The 14,828-nt window shown below is 37.2% G+C and overlaps 1 protein-coding gene and 2 non-coding genes across 3 annotated transcripts in view; 1 reads left to right on the forward strand and 2 right to left on the reverse strand.

Annotated features, from left to right (window-relative positions):
* Positions 1–14,828, forward strand: part of LOC134675660 (rho GTPase-activating protein 190) — an 84,382-nt gene that overhangs the window by 49,586 nt on the left and 19,968 nt on the right. The window contains exons 27-33 of the mRNA XM_063533990.1: positions 593–711; positions 1,354–1,431; positions 2,099–2,143; positions 5,228–5,337; positions 6,739–6,831; positions 8,678–8,782; positions 9,222–9,312. Of these exons, the coding sequence (XP_063390060.1) occupies positions 593–711; positions 1,354–1,431; positions 2,099–2,143; positions 5,228–5,337; positions 6,739–6,831; positions 8,678–8,782; positions 9,222–9,312 (641 nt within the window). The remainder of the gene's footprint in view (positions 1–592; positions 712–1,353; positions 1,432–2,098; positions 2,144–5,227; positions 5,338–6,738; positions 6,832–8,677; positions 8,783–9,221; positions 9,313–14,828) is intronic.
* Positions 7,294–7,364, reverse strand: Trnag-gcc (transfer RNA glycine (anticodon GCC)). Its single transcript has one exon. It is a non-coding gene; the product is annotated as a tRNA-Gly (tRNA).
* On the reverse strand, positions 7,879–7,949 carry Trnag-gcc (transfer RNA glycine (anticodon GCC)). Its single transcript has one exon. It is a non-coding gene; the product is annotated as a tRNA-Gly (tRNA).

Raw genomic sequence — 14,828 nt, forward strand, 5'->3', positions numbered from 1 at the left:
GGCGTTTTTGACTTTTGTAGCTGTTTATGGTTTTTTTTAGCAAAAACGCTACTAATTTTAGAGTCGGTTTGAAGGCAATTAACAGAAAAACGCCTCTTAAAGTGGTAAAAAAAGTAAAAAAGGCGGGATCTGAAAATACTTACTGAATTGGATAGTGTAAATTGTGTTTGACTAAAAAACATAAGAAACGCGTATCTACGCTCGCTATAAAAATGAGTTCTTCTAGTGAAGAAAATGATATTCTTACGCTGACGCCTACCGAAATTCAAGAGACAGTACAGGCAGTGGCTAGTAACTTGCTACCAGAGAAATCGCGGGCTAGTACTTATAGTTATGCAAATGTTTTCTTATTTCCTCGCAGTAGTCGTGAAAAGCACCATGTAATGCCTCGGCCGGAAACGCTAAAGATGGACTCGTATTATTCGAGGGCCTCCACTAACGTGTCGGCCCTCGAACTCACTCGTCCATCTTTTAGCGGTTTTCCGTCCTCTCCTACAATGTACTATATTCATCTGCCACTACAATAAGCAAGTGTAAATAGACTTTTAATGTTTAAAATATTAGCAACGCTAATTGTTTGTATGTTTTTTAGGATGGATCATAAGCTGACCAACTCGCTGGACCTTCTGATTGGTCCGGACTCGCGCGCCGATATCGACTCTGAATACAGCGATACACTCAACAACTCCAAGAACAGAGGCTTTCTAAAAGGTAAGATGTTTACTCCTCAACTCCTTTGGACACGTGTCTCGGCGAGACGGAACATCCATAGAACGTCTAGTTGTGCAGGGTGTGGGAGGTGACAGGGCTAGAGGAAGATCGCCAATGAGATGGACCGACCAAATCAGAGCCAGTGTGTCGGCCACAGTAAGCGAATGCTCACGGAAAGCAGCTCTACGGGAGGAATGGCGACGTGTCGTTAAACGAGTCGCTCAAAAGTCTACATAGAGGCCACGACCACTCTGTCAAGACTGTAACGAAGAAGAAGATGTTTACGGTAAAAATAAAAGGCGAATATTTTGCAGATTGTCCTAAAATGGCCCGTCATCGAAAAATGTCATTTAAGATGTAGATGAAAATGAAAAGCTATAACTTAACAAAATCGAGTCAACATTATATTTTGAGAATCTTTTTAAAATGTATATTTTTCGAATGATAGGGGCATTTTCTAGACAGGACATCTTTGCTTTATGGCTATTTAGAGATGGAGCGGTTTGAGAATATATAATTACATAATGCACCTTAGCCAAAAGTCCACTAGGTACTCATTTTGTACCTATGTTAAATTCTCCATACATTACTGCGTACATTTTAAAATACTTGTAAATATTGACGTTTTAATAATATGTGCAGGATTCAGCGTCTACCCGCCGCCGAGCACGCCACCGGAGCCGGCGCCGCCAGACCACAGAATTCACGCCGATCTATCACGTAAGCACTTCTATCATAATAAAATAATAAGCACTTCTATGATAATAAAAAAAATAATGATATATTGATGAAATTCTTAGTTTGATGGTGATTGCGAAAAGGGCTCAATCGGAAAAGATGTTAAGTTGGACCGGCGATATCACCAAGAATTAAGGTCGTCATGTTCACCAGAGGACGTAATGTTTCTAATATGACGGCGATGAACTAATAAGTTGTGTAGTGGTCTCCTAAATATTGCATCAATTAACCGATTTGTTGCGTGTTCCATTTTCGAAAATTTTTGGCTGTGGCGCGGAACAATCATTTCATGACACGGCAGCCATGCCATGCGCCATAGAATATGATGACACTCCTCCAGTGTCATACGCAACACGTAAAAAACATTGTTGACACGGCAGGCGTGTCATTAGCCCCGAATCGGTGAAGTTAGCAACGAATTATGTATTACATAAATATAAATACAGATATTTATTAAAAAAAAGTCAAAAACACATCAATGATGCAGACACGCCTGTAGGATTTCCTGCTCCAACCTTTTATGAAACTGTGCTTTAGTGCGTCAGAGTAACATTTTAAAATAGGTACCTATTTTAGATGATTTTCGATTATAAGAAAATTATTTTGAGTTTTTTTCAAGTTGTAAATAAATAATTGTAATATTCTGTAGCCGATCTCAACTGTTCCGAGGATTCGCTGAGCACACACGAGTCAGGTGACTGCATGCGAATTCACGTCTTATTTCTTACGTGGAGGGTTCATTTTTGTGTGTAGATACACTTAGTTTAGTACCTAAAGTAGGCAACTATTTTAATAATTTTTTGTGCATTTTTGTGTTTTATTTTAGTGTTCAAACGCAATGAGAAATTGACGCATAATTGCAAATTGTTTACAAAAACTCCATAGTGATATGGTCACTTCTACTTGTATTTATTTCGAAAATACAAGTTCTGGAAATTAAAATGTATTTCAAAATCGCATTTGAACACTAAGGTTGACTCCAGAAACTCGCGAACTAAATTGACATGAGTTTGACAAATAAAATGATACCAGGAATAGCAAAGAAAAAATAGTCAGGGGTATATGTCGATAAAATGATATCGATAAGTAAGATGCACTTACTACCCATGTGATAATTATAAAGGGGTCACAAACGATTTCGATTTTTATGAATGTGACGAGAAAAGTGTTTGATTCGATTGTAAGATTGTGACGTTACCAATCAAATCAGGAGGTGTGAAACTGACAAATTTCAATGTTAAGACGAAACAGGAGCTGAGTTTTAAATATTTTAGGTAAATATACCCATCTCGCTAACGGAAACGGCTCCTAAAACTAGTGCGATAAGGACAAGGCGAAAAATCTCAAAAATCGAGGTTTCGTACTCGACTGTCTCCTCCTCCAAAACTTAACCAATCGTAACCAAATTTGGAAATCTAAATGATTATGAAATTATCTGTGCCGGACTGTTTTTCTTTTTTGGCTAATTAATATCAGTTTTGAATACTACGCCTCTCATTGCGGCATAGTCAATGACGCCATTTTGGCCATTTCTGAAAGGCTCTAGCGCTTTAAAAAACAAAAATATCAAAAAATCAAAACGGTCCGACACAGATATTAACAAAATTAATTTGTGTTGAAAAAAATCATTGCTCTAGCATCAAAACCCACGGAGAAAGCAGTCGAGTACGTTTGTACGGAGATATGATCACTCCTGTTGGCTCTTAATATGCAGGTTTGGGGGCAAGTTGTTTATATCAAGAGCTCGCGGTTGTCGCCATAAATCTAAAATTGGTGATTTAATTTTATACAATGTGTCAATGTGACCGGTAGATGAGATTGATCGATAATTAAAGTTAGACCACGGAAAGTCTGCAGCGTTTTTGATAGCCCATGCAGTGCAACTGTTATTTAATACGTCATAATTTCATAGAATTTTGACGTTTAAAATAATACTTGCACTGCGTGGGCTATTAAAATCGCTGCAGACATTTTTTGGTCTAACTGTATTTAAATTCTGACCTAATTGTCAACTTGAATGTCCAGTTTAGGGACTGGTCTTCTTTACAATCGAAGCAATAGGGATCACCGAGACGATTTAATTTTTACGTCCACACCACACAAAATAAATGAGAAATCTTATCTTATTTCCCCGTCTGGGTCTGCCTTATTTGTATTTTGAGCCAAAATTACTGTTTCTATGTTATCACCTACAACAGCTATAAGTTTTCCTAGCAAATAAAATAAAATAAATATAATAAAATATTTATTTAATTACCTACAATATGTTTATCCAATTGCACAATTTTCGAAATACCAAGTAACATCTGTAAAATAATTTAAATTACTTAAAGATACATTTTAACTGATCGCGCAACAGTAGCGCCGCTAGCGGGGAATTCTCGCGATATTCTCTAATTCAAACTTTTTTGAAAATATCGATATGAACAGCACTGGCCAAACTGTGGTATCATTTGTGCACATTGACCTGTCAATTTAGTTCGCGAGATTCTGGAGGCAACAACGTGCATGAATAATAGTAGATTATGATATTGTATTGTACGGTAGATAGTATTGAAAATAATGTTTTGTATTATTTATTAATTTTATAAAATGTATTTTAAGTACTGTAAAATATAAACTTTTTCTTGTGTTAATTATAATGTAATTTAATTGTCATGTTAGTTATGTTATGTTTTATAATTATTATTTTCCAATTCCAATCCGTTTTTAGTGATCCACTTTTTATTAAGAGCCGGTGTTTTTTACCTTGTTTAAGTTCCAAAACGTGTTTCCAGTCTTCTTACATGTAAAAAGTGTGGTAAAAATATCACCAATTTTGTTATAGTTAATTTTATAGACACTTGCAACTTGCTTGATATATTTTAGGTATATATAAGTTTTATGAGATTTACAGTCTGGCAAAAAAGAGTAGAAATTAAAAAGTGGCAACACTGTAGTTGTCGTCTCTTTCTCTTATATATATTGATTTGAAAGGGATGACACTACAGTGTTGCCACTTTTTAATTTCTACTCTTTTTTGCCAGGCTGTATGATTTTACATAACGAGTTGCTTTGTGATAAAAATGCCGCGCGAAGTAGCTTGTTTTGTGACAACATGCCTCGCCCGCGGCAAAGGCAAGATACCTCGCGCGTCTACACAGACCGGATTTGTGCTGCAATATTCCTCACGAGGCAGGTCTATGTGTGCACCTAATGTTAACCCAATAGGGATGTGTCCTCTACTTGAAATAAATTATGTCACACGTTGCACGAAATAAAACACCAGAATTTAATTTAATTCATCTGTTAGAAATATAAAACCTCACTCTCCTAGTTGACTATGACGTCACACTCGTTTTCATATCAATTCCATATTAAGAGGCCCACTGATTATCAGTCCGCCGGATGGTATCTGCCTGTCAGTTGTTCGGAACTGTCAACTTTTTGTTCTAACTGACAGGCCGATTACGTCCGGAGGACTGTTTTAACCTTTTAACCGCCAGCAATTTTTGATCGAGCGTGCTTGTGTCGCCACCGACAGTAATTTTACCACGCAGAGTAAGGTTGGCATAGTTACGGGAGTTATAAATGTGATGTAAAAACCAAATCAGATCTTTGTCTTATTTATCAGACTGTGGCGAAATGAGCTGGATATGTAATGTCTTATATATCAGACTCTGGCGGTTAAAGGGTTCATCAGTGGCCCCCTTTAGAAAATCGTTTTGATAGTTCTAAAGTAGCCTATTTAAATAATTACAATGTTGTCGGTGTTTTTACCTTTATCTATGTGTACTAGATGGCGGTGGAGTGTGGCAGCCGGCCAGCTACGGGCACCGCGCCTTCACCACGGGCCGCGCGCGCCCGCACCCGCCGCCGCCGCGGCAGCGGCACTCGCAGACGCTCAAGGTAAACTAAAGGCCAATTTAAACCGAAATATTACTTTGCTAATCCGCGTAAAAGATAACGTGCTAGTCGATCAGTGCTAACCCGTTATACTTACTTGCGTATTTTTTACATGCAATTAATGTTCCCACCCTCCCACCGCAAAAATAAATACGCAAATAAATATAACAAACCACCACCAAAAGAATAATACTCGACACGTGTTTCGCCTCTCTACGAGGCATCCTCAGGAAATTAGCAAAGTAATATTTCGGTTTAAATTAATATGGATTTCGGCAAAGTAACGCCTGATTCTATTCACTAACTAAAGGCTAGTTGAGCGTTTCTTTTATTTTTGCCATTTTTATATATTGTGACCTTTTTTGCCACTTTTGTGTTATTTCTAGTCAGGATCGCGAGCCCTTTTCATCCTTATAGGAGAAGAAAAGTGTCCTAAAATTTCCATACATTTTTCAAACTTACCTTTTTGTTACCGCCATACAAAGTATATGGGGAAATGGTAGCACAATAGGAAAAATCTCTGGGACATTTTTTTATCCCATTGGGATCGAAAGAGCTCGTGATTCTGAGTAGAATTAACACAAAAGTGGCAAAAAAGGTCACAATATATAAAAATGGTAGTTAGAAGAGCACAGATGGCCAAAGCTGCGGTGAAAAGACTCGAGAAAATATGGGATAACAGAAGCATAAACCGCAAAACAAAGATCAGACTAATGCGGACCCTTGTTTTCTCGATCTTCTTATACGCGTCCGAAACCTGGACCATCAAAACCGAAACCCGTCGCAGGATAGATGCGTTCGAGATGTGGTGCTGGCGGAGAATGCTCCGGATCTCATGGACTGAACGCCGTACAAATGCATCAATTCTCGACGAACTTAACATTACAACGAGGCTCTCCACTGTTTGCTCCCAACGTGTACTTGGTTTCTTCGGCCATCTGAGCAGGGCAGGGCCAGATAGCCTGGAAAAGCTCCTTATTACTGGCCGTATGGCAAGGAAGCGTAGGGGTGGACGTATGGCCACGCGTTGGGCGGACAGAATAACGTCAGAGACAAACGCCACATTGCAGGCTAGCATGCACTGGGCCCAAGACAGAGTGGCTTGGAGAGCGCTGGTGAAAAGTGTCCACATTCGTCACGTCCCTCAGCCATGAGGATACGACAAGGAAGAGAAGAGAGAGATATAAAAATGGCAAAAAATAATAATAAAAACGCTCAGTTGCACCAACCATAGTTAAGCCTTTATAAGGCAGAGGGAATATATTTCCCACATGATTTTGAACTTTGTTTCAAAGTGATAGGGTTCAATTTTGCATAATTTCTAACATCCTTATGCCTTATAAAAAGGGTTAACCACGCAGCAGAAATCTATGAAACTTTCTAAAAACTATGAATTTGTTATAGCAACCCGGTAAACTGGACATGAACAACTATGCGATGGTCAGCGATGCCCTACAGCAAATCACCATAGGGCCGCCACATCCCAGAGAGAGAAAGGTACGTTTGAAATATAGTCACCTGAACAAATAGATTTGTCAGAAGATTATTTTATTAACCCTTTACCCCCTTATTCATAAAACTATCATCATCATCATCACCATTTCAGCCTATATACGTCCCACTGCTGAGCACAGGCCTCCTCTCATAAAACTATACGGTCCTTATTTAGGTTTATCCCTTTCTTACAAATACATAAATCAAAGTAACAGATAAAGACAAACGATTATTAGCTAATTGAGGTTTATGAATAAGGGGGATTGTCCGTAACGGCAACATACTTAAAACTAAAACGCATTTCTACTATTTACGGTTCGAAATCGACAGACTATATAGAAATGAATGTCAAATGGTTAAAGGGTTAAAAAAAATCTTATACCTAATATAAAACTGGTTGAAAAAGTATTGCACATTCTTCATATATGCAATTATTAAGCATTCTAAGAGTACATAAAAATTAATTGCATCGGCCGGGAATCGAACCCGGGCCGCCCGCGTGGCAGGCGAGCATTCTACCACTGAACCACCGATGCTTATGATTCACTGTTGAATCTCTATATTACCATCGATATACACCGTGTAACCTGCATTACTGAATTTAAGTTATTTTGATTTAAGCTAGTTATAAATTTCGTTTAGTTGTACCACTGTATATACATTGTATGTAAATAAATGTTTTTAAAAATCATTACTGAAGTAAATCGTTCGAATTATTTTATAATGAAAGTCGAATTTAAGTAAAAAAACGCGACATTTTCAAAATAAAATCAGCCAACTCATATAGAGTTGTTAATATAATAAGAATAGTAGTATGTGCGGTATAATAAAAAAAAACTGTACGTATCGTTTTTTCGGTACATACACATTGTTAGTAGGCTGTGAGGAAGATTTCTTATTTAAAATTAAGAATAAGTTACCTATAGAAAACGTCAAATTTAATAAAATAAATTATTAGGTGCGCATTCTTACATTTTATCGGTGTTTGAATACTGGCAGAAGTCGCAATCTTTTCCATAAATAAATTCGTCACAAAATTAAAAAGTAATCTGCATCGGCCGGGAATCGAACCCGGGCCGCCCGCGTGGCAGGCGAGCATTCTACCACTGAACCACCGATGCTTGTGGTTTTCTATTAAATTTACGAATTATATTCGAGAGAGAAAGGCAGATGCGCACGGTCATGCGCGAGTATCGTTACGCAAGTTTGAAACGTGACCTTTTGTAGGTAATTAGTTTTTGATATGTGGATACAGCTGTAGATTGGTATGTTATGTAGGATGCCAATAATGTAATATTATCTTTTAATAACATTTTATAGTTGTGTGTGTGTGTGTAATTACAGTTTGATTTTGCTTATTGGGATGTGATTATAAATGATTAGACGTCATGTTTCAGCAATTTAGAAAATAATGCCTTAATTCAAATTCGAGTGTTTATAAAAAAAACCGGGCAAGTGCGAGTCGGACTCGCGCACGAAGGGGTCCGTACCATAATGCAAAAAAGGCACAATAAAAACGGTCACCCATCCAAGTACTGAGCCCGCCCGACGTTGCTTAACTTCGGTCAAAAATCACGTTTGTTGTATGGGAGCCCCACTTAAATCTTTATTTTATTCTGTTTTTAGTATTTGTTGTTATAGCGGCAACAGAAATATATCATCTGTGAAAATTTCAACTGTCTGGTTATCACGGTTCATGAGATACAGCCTGGTGACAGACAGACAAACGGACGGACAGCGGAGTCTTAGTAATAGGACCCCTTTTTACTGAAAATTTATGAAATTGCTGTTTTGACCGTTAACTCTAATAGACTGAGAAACGTTTAAAATTTGCGTGTTACCTTTTCAGTCGCAGCGGTCAGGCTGGTCGCATTCGGGCGGTCAGCCTGGCGGTCACCACCACCATCCGTCGGGAGTGAGCTCTGAGACGGAGTTAGACGCACAATACGCACAGGTAAAAAAACTATTTATCACAAAAAAAAAAAACTATTTAGCTATCTGGCAGATTACCGGGCACAACACCTCGGCTCACCGGGGTCTCTCCCTGAAGTCGTCGGCAACGTCAAGGGTCTGCTAGGCTTCTTGGTAGAGTTGGGTTGGCAAGAATAGTGCCGCCAACCCACCACGCAAAATAGGCGCAATAACGACGTCGAATTGCGGAAACCATGTCCGCGAGAACCTATACTATTTATCTATTTCGTACTAACTTCAGTTAGTAACTTTTGTAAGTTGTTAAACCACACCAAATTCAAAAACTACCATTTTGCTTTTTAATTTATTTTAAAACTAAAATCGTAATATTTTATTTAAATGACCATATACTAAGCCTTATTTGGCTGTTTCCGAAGCTTTTAGTTTCTGATATATTAAAGTGATTATATTTTTCGTTTCAGATAAAAGAAACAAATGAGTATATGGAGGCGCCATCTATGATGAGACTAAGAAGACATCGGAGGCACGAGAAAACACCTATGCATCAGCCTTGTAAGTTCTATTGTGGTCGTATAAATGACAAATAAGTTGCATAACACATTCACTGCCCCCGACGCACATGTGCGTCCACCGTCATACAAGTTTGTACCTAGGCCACGCCCCCTGGCAGTGAATGTGATAAACTTAGGCCAATTTGTACTTTTCACAGCACGAGTTCGGATTTTGTTTGGTGTTTCGGATTAATGGATAAAACTGCCTTTTACCACAAAACAGATAGGTACAGAAATCAACCTACATACAAAGCGCGCTCGAGCAACGCACACATAGACACTGCTCACGGACACGATATCTCGGACCAGTTGGGACCAGTGCGAGCGCGAGTGCCATCCGCTTGAGACACGCGTCTGTGAACTTTTTTGTGCATAATGGAGAAACAAAACAAAAAGTTATTATAAATGTACAGTGGACGGTTGTTTAAATTCAACATTAAACGGTGAATTGTCGTTTTTTAAGCTACCAGTGGTTTCAGAGAGAATGCGTATGCGAATTTATTACATTGTACATGAGAATGCGAATTTATTACACTTAAAAATATAATAATCGTGTATTTCGCCAATCTCGGCATCATCGCAAGATATTTTCTGTGGCAAATTTGTAATATAACAATGACATTAAAATTAAAATACCTATTTGAGTTATTAATGTTTTTATTAATTTATGGAATTCTTCCCGTTTCATCCTCAACAATAAATCAAACAACTAAATACGAGATACGATATGATAGATACGAGTGCCACTACTGTAACGTAGACATTTTCTTAGATTTTAAATTAATATTTTTGGGTTGAATTCCTTTTCTTATTTCAACGATTTTAACAATATCCCAAACTAACTCGATTGATTGCACTTCTTTGCATAATCTGTTGCATTCAGATGCACCTTTTGATGCTTATCTGTTGTCGGGGTTGTCATATAAGTAAAAATAATTAAAACTTGAGATATTTATGTTGTCACTCCAGGAAAACTTTGTATGATTTAGGTATGACTTTTTTAGATAAAAAATATAATTTTGATGTAAAACAAAACATAGAAATTACAGACTTACAAAGTGACTCTGGAATGAAACATTATTAGATTTAATGATAAAATATATTTCTTAGGCTCAAGGAAGAGTTCTCTAGATAAATCAGTTCAGAACTTTCGAAGGATTTGTGTCTTCAGGGATTGGCACCCTACTTTTGTTTTTTGCCTTTGTTCTCAACATATGAGGAGGTCATTCTGAGGTGACATGCACTTTTGATGTGTGGACCCCTCCGGGGACGCACGCTCGCATGAGCCCTATTTTGTGATAAGACCACACATTCCACATGGTGGTCAAAATGGTGGAAGCAGTTCGAGTCCTTCGGTGTGTTCCACTGAGTAAGTATAAATGGAATTTAGTTGTGATCAATTCCACAATGGCGCGAAACATTGTGGGTTTGTTCTTAACCAAGTTTTGGTTCTTTACAGAGTTGACTCCTGCTCGAGGGAAGGGAGCGCTCCGCCAGAAGTCCTAACAGCTTCCAGTGCGGTGAGCTAAATTTCCAATTGTTTCATTTCTTCTCTAGCGGCCATAAAGGGCATCGGCTAATATATCCTTTTCTCGCTTTGCAGGAGCCGGGATGTTTCTAGATGTTTCTAGAAGCTTTTGATGTTTCTAGAAGTTTCAAGATGTTTCAATAGCTTTTGATTTCTTTTGGAAATTCATTTGAAGATGATTTGAAATTTTAAAATGATGCTGTGGGATCTGTCCCACGCCATCTGCACTGGCCGGCTCCAACCAGGTTAGAGCTCGCTCCCCGCTGCTCCGGTTCCAGCAGCAGCTTTGAGGTTGGTCCGTTGCATAACTTTTGAGTAGCATCAGCGCTCAACTACAAAATTAAAAATGGTGTAATAAAATTTAATTTAAAGTTTTGAAAGTTCTGGTGCATAAAACTTAGGTATTTCGAAATTAAGTTTTTTTTTGTATTTAATTAATTGGTATAAACCTTCATAACTTGAACCTGTGAAGCGACCCAACTTTACCACTGAGCTTTTACACTATAACTTTAGGTTAAGGTGGTTCGCCTAGGTTACTCAAAACTTAACTCTCGCTAGATGGCACCACTTTTGCAAAATTTCAGATTTTATTTTTTTGTGAAATGGTCTTGGTATTTGTATACTTAAAAGTATGTTTCGCGCACTTTTTAAGTAAATATTGAACTATTAGAATAAACATTGAATACTTCATTGTGCAAAAACCACCTTTTTAATTCGACGGAGTGTTGCTGTCACGCTTTTTCCTACTATTACTCACACATGCAAACAGTGTTTCCGTGATCCTTGTAGTAGACAATTTCACACAACGTAAGTATGTTGCAATAGCGTAACGGTATGTTCGTGGAAATACGTGCAAGAGGATTGGGGTTCAAGACTGGTGCGAGTAGGTAATTTCTTTTCGTTTCTCCTTTGTGTTATCTTACCTTTAAACGAGCAATATATATATAATTATTTATTTATATACATATTTGGATGGTATCAGAAACGGCTCTAACGATTTCGATGAAATTTGCTATAAGGGGTTTGATCTCTTAGCTAGGTCTATGAGAAAACGCGCATTTTTGAGTTTTTATGTTTTCTAAGCTTTGGTCGGTCTCCCAGATATTCAATCTCCGCTTGGCAACTAATCCCAGAATTGGCATGCGCACTAGTTTTTACGAAAGCGACTGCCCTGACCTTCCAACCCAGAGAGTAAACTTATTTGGATTAGTCCGGTTTCCTCACATTGTTTTCTTTCACCGAAAAATAGGTATCGGTGTGTAAATAGGTAGGTATCAAATGCTATTTCGTACAAAAGTTCGAAAAATCATTGGTACGAACCGGGGTTAGAACCCGTGACCTCCGAATTGCTTTCGGCTAGGCCAGCAGCGCTTCCCCCACATACTCAGTGTTATCAGGTTTTTTAAAAATCAAAAACGATTACTTATGAAAGCAGAAGAATATAAATGATCGTATTAGATTTATAATTGTTACATATTTGCCGTAACTAATTTTTAAAATGTGTTTTTCAATTAAAAGACACGTCAAGATTGTTTACCTTATTTCTAATGCTAAAAAAAACAAACTATAGTAATAATTGTGTTTTTCATTCATAGACAAAATCCATTATTTTTAACCACAGGAAATTTTATACACTACTTTTTAGGGTTCCGTACCCAAAGGGTAAAACGGGACCCTATTACTAAGACTTCGCTGTCCGTCCGTCCGTCCGTCCGTCCGTCCGTCCGTCCGTCTGTCACCAGGCTGTATCTCACGAACCGTAATAGTCCGTAATAGACAGTTGAAATTTTCACAGATGATGTATTTCTGTTGCCGCTATAACAACAAATACTAAAAACAGAATAAAATATAGATTTGAATGGGGCTCCCATACAACAAACGTGATTTTTGACCAAAGTTAAGCAACGTCGGGAGTGGTCAGTACTTGGATGGGTGACCGTTTTTTTTTTGCTTTTTTTTGTTTTTTTTTTTTGCATTATGGCACGGAACCTTTCGTGCGCGAGTCCGACTCGCACTTGCCCGGTTTTTATTGCAGTGAAGATGTCCTGATTGTAAAAATCAGAGAGATTAGGTAGAGTATAATTACTAATTATCTTTGTAAAAATAAAACAATACGTGTAGCCCATACTTAATAATCGATTTATGATAATAAGAAAAATTAAATAAAAATAAAAAAACAATACGAAATTTAGGTGTAACAAAAATACAAAAAGTTATGTTCCAGCATACAATGACTGGGGATCGAACCGGGAATCTTCCGTTTGCAAGCAAAAAAGCGACTGTTTGCATAACACGCCATGATAGTTCTTAGCTAAGCTGACGAACTTCTCGCTTAGGTCAATTAACTACCTGTCAAATATCAGTGTCAACAAAATTGCACTAAACATGACGGCACTCCAAATTCGAGCCGTGGTCAGCCCGGCAACGTCGGAAATGGAATGGCAACGTCGCAAATGTATCTGTACACGACATTTGTGACACACACATACGTAAAATTGATGAAAAGTTAACTATGATTTTTGCATGATTTCTGTATGAAACATTGTTTTCCTGTTAATTTCGCGCAAACGAATATTCGAAAGAAGATAAATGCGAAAATATTTGTGTACTAATAGTGTGTAGTTACTTAATGAGCTTTGATTGAATTTTGTATGAAAAGCGAACCACCTTAATAAAGTTTGTTAGATATAAATTTGTTTAATTGTTTCTCCTCTTAGCTTTCCTACAGCAAGGTTTCCATTTAGTATATTTTATTTTATTTTGATTTTTTTTATTTTGTTAACATGGCTGTTTCCATTTTAGACAAGCCGGAGCTTTTCAATCATTTATTTTACCCCCTTACAAAACACCCATGTTACAATGGCGCCCAAGGATTTAAAGGTTTTTTAGAAATACCTTTGCTGCAGGAAAAGTCTAGACTTATTTTTATGCACCAGAAGATAATTTTGTTTAACTCACTTTTTGTAGAGTATTTTGTTACATTTCAAAGATGTTTTAGGTATTGCATACCATCATTTGGGCATTTGCTCACATTTTTGCTCAGTTTTTGTGCACATTTACATGTAATTATTTTCGAAAATCATAGAAATTTGTATGATACATTTTGAGGTTATAAAATTTTGCTGACTTGACAGAGGTCAATAACACGTGTTGCATTTTTAGTAAATTTGGATACTATTTTGAAGTTTTGACACTAGTTTTCATTTGCTTTCACATTTAATATTTAATTTAAATTAAAAAATAAGAATTTTGTATTTTGTAACATAAGAGTACACAATTTTGCCACTTGGGATCACTTGTAGTAACTTATATTTAGTCCGAAATTTCATATTCTAGGAGAAAAATGTGTGAATTTTAGTAGAATGTCGTTTTGTGATTTTTGTAGATTTGATGGAACTGCACTTTCATAAATGTTTTATAGTGAATTTTGTGACTTTTTTAGGTTTAACAATTAAGCCTGAAGGCATAGTAATTTAACCACATACCAAGTATTGTTAAGGAAAACAATAGTTATATTAACATAATTTAATTTCATTTTCTTACACAGCACTGTTTTTGTAAACATGAAGCACCAGAAATTTCAATGCAGTAGCATATTTAGTAAATAAAAGTTGAAACACAACACTTAATTTCACAGCTTATTGATAAATAAATTTATTGAGGAAGGTCAAGCCGATCAGGAGCACATCCTAGGTCCAAGGAGCTGTGGAAGCGGTGTCGGCATTTGTTTTTCAGAACTCTCCGCATAGCCGCAGGGGAACCAGTTTATTATGGAAGTCTGGTCTGGCAGTAGTGTCCGGCAAGCTTCTTGTGGTGTTTCATGATCATTTAACTTCTTAAAGGAAGATATTCTTCTTCGGCGTGTTAGCGCTTATAGTTCCAGAACAATAGACATGATTTCATTTTCAAATTTAGAAATTCCTGTGATCCGGCAGTCCAGTTGTAGAAATGGCTGGATGCTTTTCGTTTTTGTGGTGGTAATATCCAAA

This window comes from Cydia fagiglandana, chromosome 22, assembly GCF_963556715.1.
Source record: "Cydia fagiglandana chromosome 22, ilCydFagi1.1, whole genome shotgun sequence".
Lineage (NCBI taxonomy): Eukaryota > Metazoa > Arthropoda > Insecta > Lepidoptera > Tortricidae > Cydia > Cydia fagiglandana.